Source organism: Topomyia yanbarensis, chromosome 2 (assembly GCF_030247195.1).
Source record: "Topomyia yanbarensis strain Yona2022 chromosome 2, ASM3024719v1, whole genome shotgun sequence".
Classification (NCBI taxonomy): Eukaryota; Metazoa; Arthropoda; class Insecta; order Diptera; family Culicidae; genus Topomyia; species Topomyia yanbarensis.
In genome coordinates, this window is record NC_080671.1 from 200,421,805 (window position 1) to 200,435,896 (window position 14,092).

Below are 14,092 nucleotides of genomic sequence, written 5' to 3' on the forward strand. Positions count from 1 at the left end.
CTCGGCTAACTGCAAATTTCGTTATCGTTTTCGCGAGAGCTGCGTACCGCTTACGAAATGGAAACGAAAATTTTTTTCGTGAGCATTTCGCGACGTTTTTTATGCATAGGTTTTGTATAGGAAATTTCATTTCGCAAGAGGTGCATATTTAGCTATATAGTGGACTCCATTTATTTAAAACTTTTTAGATAAAACATTAAGAAGAAACCTTCTCAACATGCATAATACCAAATCAGACAAAGCACTTGGGATTTTTGGTGCCCCGGGGAGTGCTGGGAACTCCTGGTTGTATCTCAATTTCCCAAAACCAGGAGGTATTATCTTCGGATTTGTACCAGCACTTCCAGTTGATGAATTTTTTTTTATTTTGTACCCTTGTTTGGGACAATCTAGGACTCTTACGAGGAAGTTCAGGTGAGTTTTGATTAGGTCTTTTCCTAAAGTTTCCAAGCAGAGCCAATGAATGCCCCTCGCAAGGGTCGTTAGAGACGTTATCGTCAGTTGGCAAGAGAGCGAATAGGTTTTCGGAGATAAGTGGAACAGCTCTTTTAAGCATTTCTGCGTAAGAGCGTCTGGAGCGATCTTTGGCGGATCGCTTCAGTTTATCCGCGCGAAGTTTGTACGTTGGGTATGTCAAAAGTGCATGCGGATTCTTCCTACAGTAAACAGACTCTCAGCCGGCCTACTGCAAGTATCATCGTTCCCCACATTTACCGCACCGCACAGCTGCTTGCAATTGGAACAATTCATGACGAGCTCCTCCCACTTCAACGTAGCTCGGAAGTGCAGATCCGGCGAAGGTTACGCAAAACGAGTCTGATGGATAGTAATTCCCATCTTCGATGGACTTTGAGTGCAATTACTTGCACTCCAAAATCTTAACTGATTGAAGGTTAGGGTCCTTAAAGCGGCCAACCCCATCATTCATCAGATCATCGACAGTTAGACCCGCATCACTTACCACACCGTCGATCTCCACATCACGAGAAGGGATGTAGACGCGGCACTCAAGCGTAAAGAGGCTATTGCTAACGATATCATTGGCCTGTTTCAAGTCAGTAACGACTACGCGCAGTTATCTGACTGAACCTTTTTAATCTCGGTTACGGCCGAGTAACGTTTTGTCAGCTCCCGTGCAACAGTTATGCTGTTTAACGGTTTATTTTTGGGCCGAAAGTATACCACCCAAGGACCAGCGGATCCATCCTGGTAAACCTTGACTCGTGGGGCTGTGAGACATTGGGGGAAAGGGGGGGGGGAGTGGATCGTCCATAACATCATCTGTCTCCGAATCAGATAGTTGTTCCACTTCTCCAAAACATTCGTCTTTGGAGGGGGATCCTTCTTCTTGATCCATTTTGTTGCGGGAGCAACACGCTCGACCGCACTATTTAACTTAAATCAAAATAAAAAAATCAAAAACATTAAAAAAAGAAAAAAAATCGATAAGAAAAGTAAAAAACGAAACACTTCACCAGTTGGTTCCTGACGAGCTGGTAGGTTAATTGATCCTTCGTTTCTTTTATCCGTCATCCGCGTGACCTTCACACAGTAGAGAGCTGGTATAGCTCGTCTAAACAAAGCCGTTTTTCAGGCAAGAAAACTGTTTTGTAACACACTGCACTGCACTACCTGACACAATTTAACGTTTATAATGTTTATACTCCAGCCCTTGCTGGGATAAACACCCCAACAAACATTAGGAGCTGAACTATAAGACTATGTGTTGATTTAAAGCGGATTAAAGGTTATGTAAGCTGAATAAAACTTTCGCTAAACTATTTAAACATTAACAGTTTATTCAGCCTATTTAAAATCCAGTATTCACCAGTTCCAACTAGGCTGAACTATACTGCTAATAAATGTAATAGCGACAATATTAAAGCTTTTATTCAACCATCTTAATTAGACTGAATTGCGAGTTGAATAAACGATGCTGTTACCAATAGTATTACCTTTAATCCTTAAGCTGCACTACATGTCTTCAAGAGGTTGTTTCTACCTTTACATTTGCCGTTATACCACCTTTGACTTTTAGCTGAATTATGTGTTTAACAAAGGTAATTGTAACTACTACAAAAATTGGCGCGATTAGCAAATCATGAGGAATGGCAACCGACCTGGGTTCGAGTCCCAATACACACACAATATTTTTTTTACTATTATGTGAAGTATTTTGTTATTATTTCGGTATATTCCAATTGAGATGTTTTGCATATATTACAGTTAAGGAGCAATAGATCAATAAATAAATAAAGAAATAAAGAAAGTTTATTTAGTTTTTTTACGTCTACTGAGTTTTCACCACGGGAAACACACTATTTATAGTTTTTCAATGTACTTACCAAATCAGAAGCGCCCTCGTTTATGTAAATTTACCTTTTAATTCGAAAAGGTCTGAGAGAAACTATTTGTTCCAACGTTGCTAAAAAATTTTAGACACCAGCATTGTTACCATGATTTTTTTCTATCCATCGACTTGCAAACAAAGGTACAATGAAATGATTATTCACGCTGGCTTCACTTAATTGATATAAATAAATAAACTATTGAATTCGAACAGCGACTTCCGCTTACCAAAAAAAATCACAATGGAAAGAAAATCATTTGGCAGGGAGTGGTAAATAAATTGAGGAGACTGCCACCTTAGAATTATAAATGACTTCAATCCATCATTCAGTTACCACCACTTTCATATAACACCCATTTTTACTTATCTAAATGTTTTGTGACAACCATAAAAAAATAAAAAAAATATCGTAGGTTGGGATTCGAACCCAAGCCAACTAGGTTCACTTAAATCTATAGAAGGCTACTGTAGCCTTTGTACAGACTCTATTCAGCAGCCTAGACTTGTCGGTACATCGGTGAAATCTTAAGCATTCGATGTATGCAAGATTGGTGCAGACAGTACGGTAAGTGCTTAGTATTCAACAGGTTGCTGGTTCGGATCCAGGTACGTGATATTGATATCCAACAAGGTAATACAATTTTTCTCTAACTGTAACGTAACACTAATAAAAGAATATGGCTTCCAAAGAGATTGATGGTGTGTGTCACTTGAAATAAAAATGTCTTTTTAACAATTTTCCTATGATAATTCTCTCAGCTGAATAGCGGTAACGAAAAGGTTTATTGATAAAGCTGAACTGTGGTTTTCTTCAGGCTGTATACGTGCTGAAGAATTGTTCTTTCATGTGTCTTAATCAGACAAGCTGAATAAATTCTCCAAATCCCGGATGTTTAAGGGTGGAATAAACGATATATGATTACACGTACACTTCCAATGTTCAGCTAGAGCTGAATAAAGCAACTGTTAAAACGTTTATAAAACCACGAAATGTTTGTTGGGACCTTCACCTAACTCAAGGTAATGTTACAACAAACAAAGCGCGTGTATAAACTGAAAGGGCGCTCAGTTACGAATGATTTCAAACGCTGTTATAAAGCTTCAAAAGCCTGGACTGTAGTGTATTGGCTGTGTATGTGTTATTTTCAAGGAAGTTGTAGTTCAATTCAAATATGATACGTCAACGAAGGAGCGGGAAGGAATACCAGACCCAAACTATTCAAGCGAATACAATGGTCGCCCTGAAAAGGGCAGGTTCAGTTTTTCATCTGCCAACAAAAAAAACTGATTTTTTTCGATCTTCTTTGACAGCAAATGGTAGACGACACACTATCCTGGGCAATGGTCACGCTGGAAAGCAATTTGTTTAGCTCTTCGTCATTTCGAATGACTAGTTGCAGTTGATGAGGGATAATCCTGGTGTTTTTGTTTCCACGGGCTGCGTTTCCTGCCAGCAACAATATTTCAGCGGCGAGATTTTTCATTACCTCCAGCTAGATGGATGCTCCGGCACCACCACGCTCGTCGTAGTGGCCCTTTCTCAGCAGACCGTGGATGCGGCCGACTGGAAACCGGAGACCGGCACGAAACGAGCGAGCCTTTGGTTTTCCTTTGAGGGGCGAAGCCAACACGTTTGATGCCGCACTCGCATACGAACCCCGGATTTGTACTCAATTCAGTTTACGTTCGATGCCAAATGGACTAGTCCTCAAGCGAAATCTATTTACCGCCGTCGTCAAACAGGTGGAGCTGTTCACTGTTTACTCGATGTTCGGCTGTAGTAGGATCGAAGAAATCAGTTGTCAATTCGGCTTCCTGACTTACTGTCTGGACAGAGGTGATTTCCTGCTTTGATGGTAATGGAAATACGATGTTGGTTTCGGCATTGACACTAACCTTTGCCAGTTCCTTCCAATTAGTCGGACGACTGACGTCAATCAGTTGGGGTAACTTTCCCAACTCGAATGTTACATCTGGCTGGTTGTAGTTGTCTAGAGATCCGTTTTCTTCGCGTTTCTTGCACCCCTTTTCTGGTACTTCTTCGTGAGCTGTGTGAGTGTACATCTCAACTTTCCGCTGGTTATCATCTGTTACATCGATGGTAGGGTGTGCCTCGAGCATTTGATCGTGGTGATTAATGGCGAACGTTGAATCTAATGTAACTGTAGCTTCAACTTCCGAAAACTCGCGTTTCTTTACTATTTTATGCGGTCCACCAGTCTCGTCGATATCTTTGATTATTCGTTTGGTGGATTTCTTTGCCCTTAGCTTTGGCATGTTTTACATAACTTTTACGTTAAAGTTTTTAATTGGAAGGTGTTCCTGCATAGTTTTATGCAAATTTTTACTCTTTTGTTCGTGAATCATCATACATCCAATTTCAACAGCTTTGGATATATTACCGAATATTAACCATCCAAGTTTGGTTCTCAATCCGGTTGGTTCGTTTTCACTACCAACTCGTCTCTCAACCGGCGTTAGTAGGTGACTGTGGTTCAACCCAATTACCATCTTTGGCTGTGCGTTAGCATATGAACCAATCGGTAGATCCCTCAGATATTTTTATAACGCTGTTTTAAGTCTTCTACGTTGATGGACTGTCTTGGAAGTTGGAGGTTTTTGACTGTCCTGACTCCCTTCAGTACATAGCTTTTTTCGTTGCTCCGTTTATCCAAAGACGAACTCTTTTGATGTTAAGCTCGTCTCTCGTGCCGTTTTGAGTCCACTTCAACTTTAGTGGCTCTACGTTTCCTTTGAGCTGTAGCTCTTCTGCTAGAGACTCATCTAATACGGTTAAAGATGACCCTGCATCCAGAAAAGCATACGCTTCCACAGATTTCGTACCGTTTTTCAATATAACGGGTACTACTTGGTAGAGAATATCCTCGTTTTTCTCTCCGTGATGATTTGTTGGTTGTTCTGCTGCATTTAGTTTTTCCGTGTGTATTATCGGGTTGTGAAATGACTCGCAACCGTTTACACCGCAAGGGCGTTTCATTGGACATTTCTATGCCATATGTTTCCGGTCAGGCAGCAGAAGCAAAGGCGGTTCTTTTTGATTATGTTTTGTTTCTTTTCCATTGACATCCTCTGGAACTCTTTGCAAGCATGCAATTTGTGAGACTCTCCGCAGTGCTCGCATTCTGGTCTTGATGGTGTTCTCCTTTTTGGTGTTTCTTCATCCTCAGAGTGTGTGTTGATCCTGTTGCGTCCCCTTTCCTCGAAGAGTGCCGCTGGATTCATAACCCCGTTTACCTTTCCATGTGGCTCAATCCACCTGTTGAGGTCTTCCAAAGTTGGCGAACGTCTGTTGGTTTGACAGGTTTCTACCCATTTTACTTGTAGAGAATATGGTAGCTTCTGAACCAAATCTTAGATCAATCTATGACCGTGAAAGTATTCTCGACGCTTAATCTGGATTATGTTGCAGACCAGATTTTCTAGTGCGTCTGCTATTTCGCTTACTACGATATTGCTTTCCTGTTTTTATACTTAGCAATTCCTGTAGAAGCTTGTAAACGTACTCGGGCCTTCCGAAGAGTTCCTTCAGCCTTTCCATGATGCGTGGTACATTTTCGGCATCCGTCATCAATTGACGAATGCTTCTATAGACGACTTTCGCGCCAACTCGAACAAATGTTGGCAGCACCCTCTCAGATTTTAATGAAACTCTGTACATGAGAACTTATTCACAAAAGCCACTTTGCATACATTGTTTTTCAAAAAATGATCTAGACTGTCTTTTGAAAAGGGCTAAACTTTTTTACCATTTTTTTTTCAAATGGCTATAGTCTAAACATGACAAATCCTACAAAAAATGTTGTAGGAGCAATTTTCACAAAATTAGTCAAATTTTTGAATAAAAATATTGAAAAAATTCTTCATTGATTCCTACACTGAAAAAAATCGATTTTAAAAATTCAAAGTCGATTTACAAAAACCCCATGGATGAAATTTTGTTGCAAGATAGGAAATTATGTTCCCTACCTACCGCCAAAAATTCAAGTTGGGCACATTCAAGGAAAAAAAGTTATTTGAAAAAAACTTTTCCTTATCTAAACTGATTTTTTTTCACTGTATTTTTATAGAAAACTAAACCAATGAAAGTCATAATCATCTCAGAATCCATTTTCCCAACTGCTAGTTGCTTGATACATGCAAAAAGTATCAGAAACGAATTTGGTATATATTCATAACAAACTTGAATGAAGACTGGAAGATCGGAAGACTGGAAGATTGGAAGACTACAAGACTGGAATAATGGAAGACTGTAAAACTGGAAGACTGATAGACAAGAAGACTGGAAGACTTGAAGACTGCAGTTCATTTGTTCCTCTCAAAACTGATAAATTTTATAAAACAATTGATAAACTTCTCTAAAATTTATTTTATGTCTGGTGGAGCAGCAGCACAATACAAAAATAAGAAGAAAAAAAAAGCAAAAAAAACTTAATTTTATCGTTAACGTAATTCCCAACTTTCCACAATCTAACAAACCTTAATTGACGAAATGTTATATTGTTCTGTATTTTACATGAAAGATGCACTTTTCATGCGCAGTGCCATGAAAATTTTGTTGCTGAATCCCATCGAAAAGGACCCTGTGATGCTATTGGTGGCACTCTCAAACGAAAAAAACAAAAACACTTTTCTAACTCTTTAACGATTGAATTTGGTTCGCAAATGATACTTTTAAAGAGAAATTAACGATTTTTATATTGAAAATTTGGGGGTGTGCGTAGCGTAGTTGGTAAATCGATTGCCTTGTACGCAGCGCACCTGGGTTCGAATCCCGACCCCGCACATAGGGTTAGAAATTTTTCATAAAAGAATTTCTAACCCGAAGAGGCGAATGACTTTAAGGTTAAAACCTCTACACCGAGCAAAATTTACATTGAATTTCCATAAAAACGTCTTATGACTTTCAGACATAAGGATTTTAAATGGATTTTATAAATCTGTCTTATGATTTGGAGGGGAAATTTTCCAAATCCATCTCTTATTATTTTCATAAGACAGTCTTATGAAATTTATGAAAATGTCCGAATGAACGCCATAGGTGCCCATTTATGAAAATTGCTGACATTTATAAGTAGAAAACATAGTAGAAATAACGATTTCCATAGAACAGTCTTATGAAATTCATTACAATGTTCGAATGAATGCCATAAGTTTTTTATTTATGGATATTATCACAGAGAACAGACATCCATGATCGAACAAAAATATTTAAAAAACGTGTGTAAACATTTAAATTAATATACGATAAACACTAGCGCCGCCACACCAACCTATCCCAACTATCCGTCAAATCTATTCCGGAGCCGGTTCGAAATCCTGAATGGATTCAGTAGGGAATCTTGCTCAAAGACGGCAACCGATTCCGACTCTATCGGTTGATGCATTTGAGCTGGAATTCATGCTGGAAGTCCGAACCGGTTCCGGACTAGTTTGACTGGGTAGAGAAATAACCACTGTCAATTCTGTCGAACTTAGGCACAAAAAACATGACGACAGTAGCGCAGCTGGTTTGGATATTCCAACTACCATCGAAACCGTTAGAGATTTTACACAAGTTGAATGCTGAAGATGGACGTCTGTTCTCTGTGATATTATTGTGCATTTATATAAAAAAGAACATGGCTGACATTTATCGAGCATTTTTAGTAGACAAAAAATCAACAGTAAAAATCAACCTTGTGAGGATATTAGGTTTTACACCAACCGACATGAACTTCGTTTAACAATTCTCGGTGGTTTGTTTACATGGGAGTTACGTGAGTTTGAATGTAACAGATGGGCACCCGTTGCACTCCAACTCACGCAACTGACAAATTAAACAAATCACTGAGAATTGTCAAACATGAACGTCATTCCTCATGAGTTCATTCGTGTGGTCATCTTGTAGAACTCAATTCGGGACAAATTAACCGCCAAGTATAGATCCCTTCAGAAGATTGAAGAGAAAACTTTCATTAAATATTAAAATTTGTACATAATGAGCAACGCTTCGTCAATATTTCTTGGGAAACTGGGCTTAGACAACTGGGAAACTGGACTTGACAACTGAATGACAATGATTGTTATTTCTCAAATGATTTTGATAATTTTAAAATACGCGTCAGACACTAATTATATGCACAACTTATTTCATTTCAAATAATCGAATATCTTCTGTAAAAATCATAACCATGTAAACAGATTTAATGCTCACAGTAATTTATTCAATAACATAAAAACAATTTAAAATTGTTGCAATTTGACTGAAAATCTCACTTCTTTTGTTTCAAACAGCGGTAATCAAAAAGTGCTGAAACTATTAACTCCTGGTTGGCCGTCCAGGCCAGTACTGAATTCATAAGAAACAATTATGAACTTTTCACAAAAGTGACGATTATGAAAATAAAATACAATTTTATAGAATCAATAACAGATCTCATATGGGTTTCATGGGAAAAACTTATGAAATTCTTAAAGGCATATATTGGAGCGAAGTCATAAGACTGTTTTATGAAATACATTATATGTACGTCTATGGAGTGCATGAATAAAGATGATGAATTCATAAGCCTGCCTATGACATTCTAAAGCGTTCAATGACATCGTCAGAAGGTTGGTTCATATGCCTAGACTTATGAAATTCTCAGATGCTTTTTGCTCAGTGTATAATCGAAATAAAAAAAATTAACGAAAATTTTATTTTGCTTGTATTTTTACAGCTCCATTAATAAACATGGTCATTTTGACTGCAGCACAGTCCTATGTGTCGTTTTGTCGTTAGACAACGAATTACGATTTTATTTGCTGTGATATATTTCACTTTTCATTCAAAATATTTTTTTTCAGTGTGTCACCTTTTCTTTTACTGCGATATCTTGTACTCCATTACCTTTGGTCCTTTTGGCTATAAGCATAATTTTCACAGCTCTGTTTCCTTTATGTCAGCTGGCTCCTGTACTGTCACTCAAAGCATCGGAAACAACTTTGGCGCGTTTTCTGAAATATGTTTGGAGTTTGACTGCAGACAGCTGCAGTTACTTTGTACGACTGTTTCTGTAGTTTTTGTTATCCTTGTTCATAAAGACTGTTAGTAGAGATCCTTTTGCACGCATTTTATGTTAGAATTATTGTTCTGAATATTTTAATATCGTACTTGTTTACGGCGCATTATAAGAAAAATGGATGTTGCGGATGCCCATGTAGGACAGCTCCGTGTCAAAGATGAAGTTGGGATTCGATGCCAGAAACTTTTCCAGGATTTCTTAGAAGAGTGAGTATTCTTGAAAATTAATAAGACTTGTAAGTTAATGCTTTGTTTTACAAGGTTTAAGGAAGACGGAGAATTCAAATACATGAAAACTGTTGCTGATTTAGTTAATCCGGATCGCTCGACTCTGGAAGTTAGCTTTGAAGACGTGGAAAAATATAACGAAAATCTCGCTACAACAATCATCGAGGAGTACTATAGAATATTTCCGTTTATGTGTCAAGCAGTGTCGAATTTTGCCAAAGATCGAACTGAGCTGAAGAAGGAAAAGGAATGCTACGTATCTTTTACAGATGTTCCAACCCGCCATAAAGTACGTGAACTTACGACATCTAAAATAGGAACGTTGATTCGCATTTCCGGACAAGTAGTCCGTACTCACCCGGTTCATCCTGAGCTGGTTACGGGTACATTTGTTTGTTTGGATTGCCAAACAGAGATTCGTGACGTAGAACAGCAGTTTAAATTTACCAATCCTACAATTTGTCGTAATCCTGTCTGCTCCAATCGCCGTCGTTTCATGCTGGAAGTGGACAAATCACGGTTTATAGACTTTCAAAAAGTGCGTATCCAAGAAACACAGGCCGAACTTCCCAGGGGCTGCATTCCACGTTCAGTTGAGGTTATTTTACGCGCAGAGATTGTTGAAACTGTTCAAGCTGGTGATCGGTACGATTTCACCGGAACGCTCATCGTAGTTCCAGATGTGGGGGCTCTTCAGATGCCGGGAGCAAAGGCTGAAATTGGATCCCATCACAAGCATGGAGACAATGCAACCGAGGGTATCCGCGGACTGAAGGCGCTTGGCGTTCGCGATTTGAATTATAAAATGGCTTTTCTCGCTTGTTCGGTGCAAGCAACATCGTCCCGATTCGGTGGAACCGATATGCCGATGAGCGAGGTAACTGCAGAAGATATGAAAAAACATATGACCGATGCTGAGTGGAATAAGGTCTATGAGATGTCACGGGATCCGAAATTGTACCAGAATTTGATCAACAGTTTGTTTCCATCGGTTTATGGCAATGACGAAGTCAAACGTGGAATTTTATTAATGCTGTTTGGTGGCGTGGGAAAAACAACACAAGAGAGTAAGTTATAAAAAGTTTATTAGAAAGATTGTCAGCTAACGCGACATGCTAGTGCTTCTCGAACGAGAACGTTTCATGATTGGATTTTTTTTGTATAAGAAACTTAAAACTAAATCAAACTATTTTTTACATTCATGCGAAATTACGTTTGTTCTTCTTTTTGATCGTTTAGATTAGGAAGTTAAACTCGAAATCGACTTTACTAATACTTGTCAATTTTGATATTCCCTGTTTTCAGAGACCACATTACGTGGCGACATCAATTGTTGTATCGTTGGGGATCCCAGCACGGCCAAATCGCAGTTCTTGAAACAAGTTGCAGACTTTTCACCGCGTGCAGTTTACACTTCGGGTAAAGCATCCTCCGCAAGTGGTTTAACAGCAGCAGTAGTTAAAGACGAAGAAAGCTTTGATTTCGTGATAGAAGCCGGTGCGCTTATGTTGGCCGATAATGGTATCTGTTGCATCGATGAGTTTGACAAGATGGATCCTCATGACCAGGTGGCCATACATGAGGCAATGGAACAGCAGACAATCTCAATTGCCAAGGCAGGAGTGCGAGCTACCCTCAATGCTAGGACTTCTATATTGGCCGCTGCAAATCCGATTGGCGGGCGGTATGATCGGTCGAAATCACTTCAGCAAAATGTTCAGCTAACTGCTCCCATTATGTCACGGTTTGATCTGTTCTTCATTCTAGTAGATGAGTGTAACGAGGTTGTAGATTATGCAATTGCTAGAAAGATAGTAGATCTTCATTCCCACATTGAGGATCGTGTAGACCAAGTGTATTCCAGGGAAGATGTCTTGCGTTATATTATGTTCGCTCGACAGTTCAAACCCATCATTACTAGGGAGGCCTTGGAATTGTTAGTGGAAAATTATGGTCATCTACGGCAACGGGATACAGGGACATCCGGCAAAAGCACGTGGCGCATCACCGTCCGACAGCTAGAAAGTATGATCCGATTGAGCGAAGCCATGGCGAAGATGGAATGCAGCGAAGAAGTCGGTGAAAAGCAAGTCAAAGAAGCTTATCGGTTGCTAAATAAATCCATCATACGCGTGGAACAACCGGACATTCACTTCGATGACGAAGACGATGCAGAGCTCGCTTTGGCAATGGACGCAGAGGAAGTTTCCCAGCAACTGAATGGCCATGATGAGAACGGTCATGCCGAAAATGGACATGATGCTCCAAAGAAAAAATTAACTCTTTCATTTGATGAGTACAGGAGCTTATCCAATATGCTGGTAATTCACATGCGCAGTGAAGAGTCCCGTTTTGAGTCTGAAGATTCTCAGTCAGATGGCATAAAGAAGTCTGAACTAATAAACTGGTATCTGGAGCAGGTTAGCGATCAAATCGAGAGTGAGGAAGAACTATTTGAGAGGAAAACTTTGATCGAAAAAGTTGTTGACCGACTGATTTACCATGTAATTTTATTGAATGTTTTGTTGTGAGCTCCGAATCAATGAAATTTTTTATTCACAGGATCAAGTAATTATTCCATTGAAGACAGCAGCACTTGGCGACAAAGATACTCAGGAAGAAGATCCATTACTCGTTGTTCATCCGAATTATATAGTCGAATCTTAATTCTTTCTCTGAGAGATCTAGTTTGTTGCGGTCCATTTGTTATTTAAAATTATCTGATGCTTGCACTTAATATAACGACATTTTTACAAATATTACAAATCCTTATTTTATGTTTCCATGTAGGGGAAAGTGAGGCAATATCGCCACGTGAGGCGCGTTAAGCACCCTTGTTAGAAAGTGTATTACTTCAACTTACAAATAATAGAAAAAGTTACGAAAATCTGACGGGTTGTCAAAAAACAAAAATATAAGAACCCAGCTATATGAAATAAGCTTTCGAAAGACGTAGGGTGATTTCAGGAGAGATATCGCGTCGGGTGAGATGGCGCACTCTCTACTTAACACTGGAGAGCTACAATAATGCTTATTATTAACCAACATAAGAAATAATTATATTATGTGCGTCCAGTTGCATTTTGGATCGCCTAGTGGCGATCCCTTGAATTATACAGCTGTTTGACACATACGTTCGTTTGACATGACGGTGCATTGTAAGCTGTAAAAAATAAACGGAAGAGACACCTTGGCCGCTATTAGTGCCGACAATCGGAATTCGATCATAGTGGAAAGGTAGTGATTTCGTTACAGGAAAGACCAAAATTGACTCACATTTACCGTTTAGTGTTTTGTTTTGTCAAAGCATAATGCACACAACTGTTCTGAGCTTTTCTCATTAAGCTATGCATTTTTCGCATTTGTAGCTCGTTTTGTCGAGTTAGATAAGTGTGGTATTTCACTTCCCTAGCTAACGACAAAAATCCAAAAGCACCGGCAACTCTCGCTGTGGAGGATAAGCCGCACAAGAATTGCTTTCTGCCACAGCTTACAAAAGTAGAGAGAAGCAGGTAGAAAATCAGCAAGGTCTGGGAAAGACACTGCGGTGTCTTCCGAAATTCTCGCTGGGTGCACAAAATTCGGTTATTCGTCATCAGTCACTAGGGAGGTTCTAACAAAGGACCAAAGCTATTCTCTCTGACAAACAGTTGAGAACCACTGCAGGAGCAGCCAACATTAACAGTTAAAATTATTGATCGTCTCACTAGACCCGGAGTAAATGATATAAAACCCGGAGGCCCGTCTCCAAAAATCGGAGTCTCCGGGTTAAACCCGGAGGGGTGGTTACTCTATTGGCTAGGAAAGCGTTGTGGACAATTTGATTGTTCGTGCTGTAATGTGAACTGTTCTCCACAAGCCAGTTGCTGCAGATAGTGGAAAGTGCACAAACCGTAGTGTTTATGCTATTGTATTGTAATTTAAGAATGAATTGTTTCCGCACAATGCTATTTTTTCTCATTGTGGGGGGCTTGGTGACTTCTTCTGATATAACAAGATATCGGATTCAATTTCTGATCAATCCAGAATATTCCCGGAAAGGAATATCCCTAGGATTACCTTGGGTTAGTGGTTGGCAACTTTCAATGAAGAGACTTGATGTGGAAGATAATATCTATATTATATATATATATATACACCCAAAAAAAAGTAAACGTTATACCTATTGATTTTACACATAGTTTTTTGCAATTAACGAGGCATATAGACACTATTTGCTGGAACATAAACCTAATGTGTGTATTTACAAGAAATATTAATCTTACATTTACATTTCATAACTATTAGGCACATAAAACCCCATTCTATAACAGTATGCATATATAACTTATGTGTGTGCATACATAGTTTATGCAATTGACACATAGAAGGTATGTGTGCGCGTGATAACAATAGCATTTCTTCTTCATATGAATTTTAAGCGGTTTGAAGCAAATAGAATTAACGTTTGA

The 14,092-nt window shown here is 39.1% G+C and overlaps 1 protein-coding gene across 1 annotated transcript; it reads left to right on the forward strand.

Annotated features, from left to right (window-relative positions):
* Positions 1 to 9,300: 9,300 nt before the first annotated feature.
* Positions 9,301 to 12,382, forward strand: LOC131682672 (DNA replication licensing factor Mcm6). Its single transcript, XM_058964339.1, has 4 exons — positions 9,301 to 9,620; positions 9,675 to 10,708; positions 10,947 to 12,145; positions 12,204 to 12,382. The coding sequence occupies exons 1-4, from the start codon at positions 9,529 to 9,531 to the stop codon at positions 12,306 to 12,308; spliced, it is 2,430 nt and encodes an 809-aa protein (XP_058820322.1). The 5' UTR covers positions 9,301 to 9,528; the 3' UTR covers positions 12,309 to 12,382.
* The last annotated feature ends 1,710 nt before the right edge of the window (positions 12,383 to 14,092 follow it).

What these genes read in the sequence shown, in the direction of transcription:
- LOC131682672 (XM_058964339.1), top strand. Translation starts at nt 9,529, where the DNA reads ATGGATGTTGCGGATGCCCATGTAGGACAGCTCCGTGTCAAAGATGAA. An exon ending in GGGAAAAACAACACAAGAGA is followed by an intron (nt 10,709 to 10,946) that starts GTAAGTTATAAA and finishes CCCTGTTTTCAG; the next exon opens with AGACCACATTACGTGGCGAC. An exon ending in TTGACCGACTGATTTACCAT is followed by an intron (nt 12,146 to 12,203) that starts GTAATTTTATTG and finishes TTTTATTCACAG; the next exon opens with GATCAAGTAATTATTCCATT.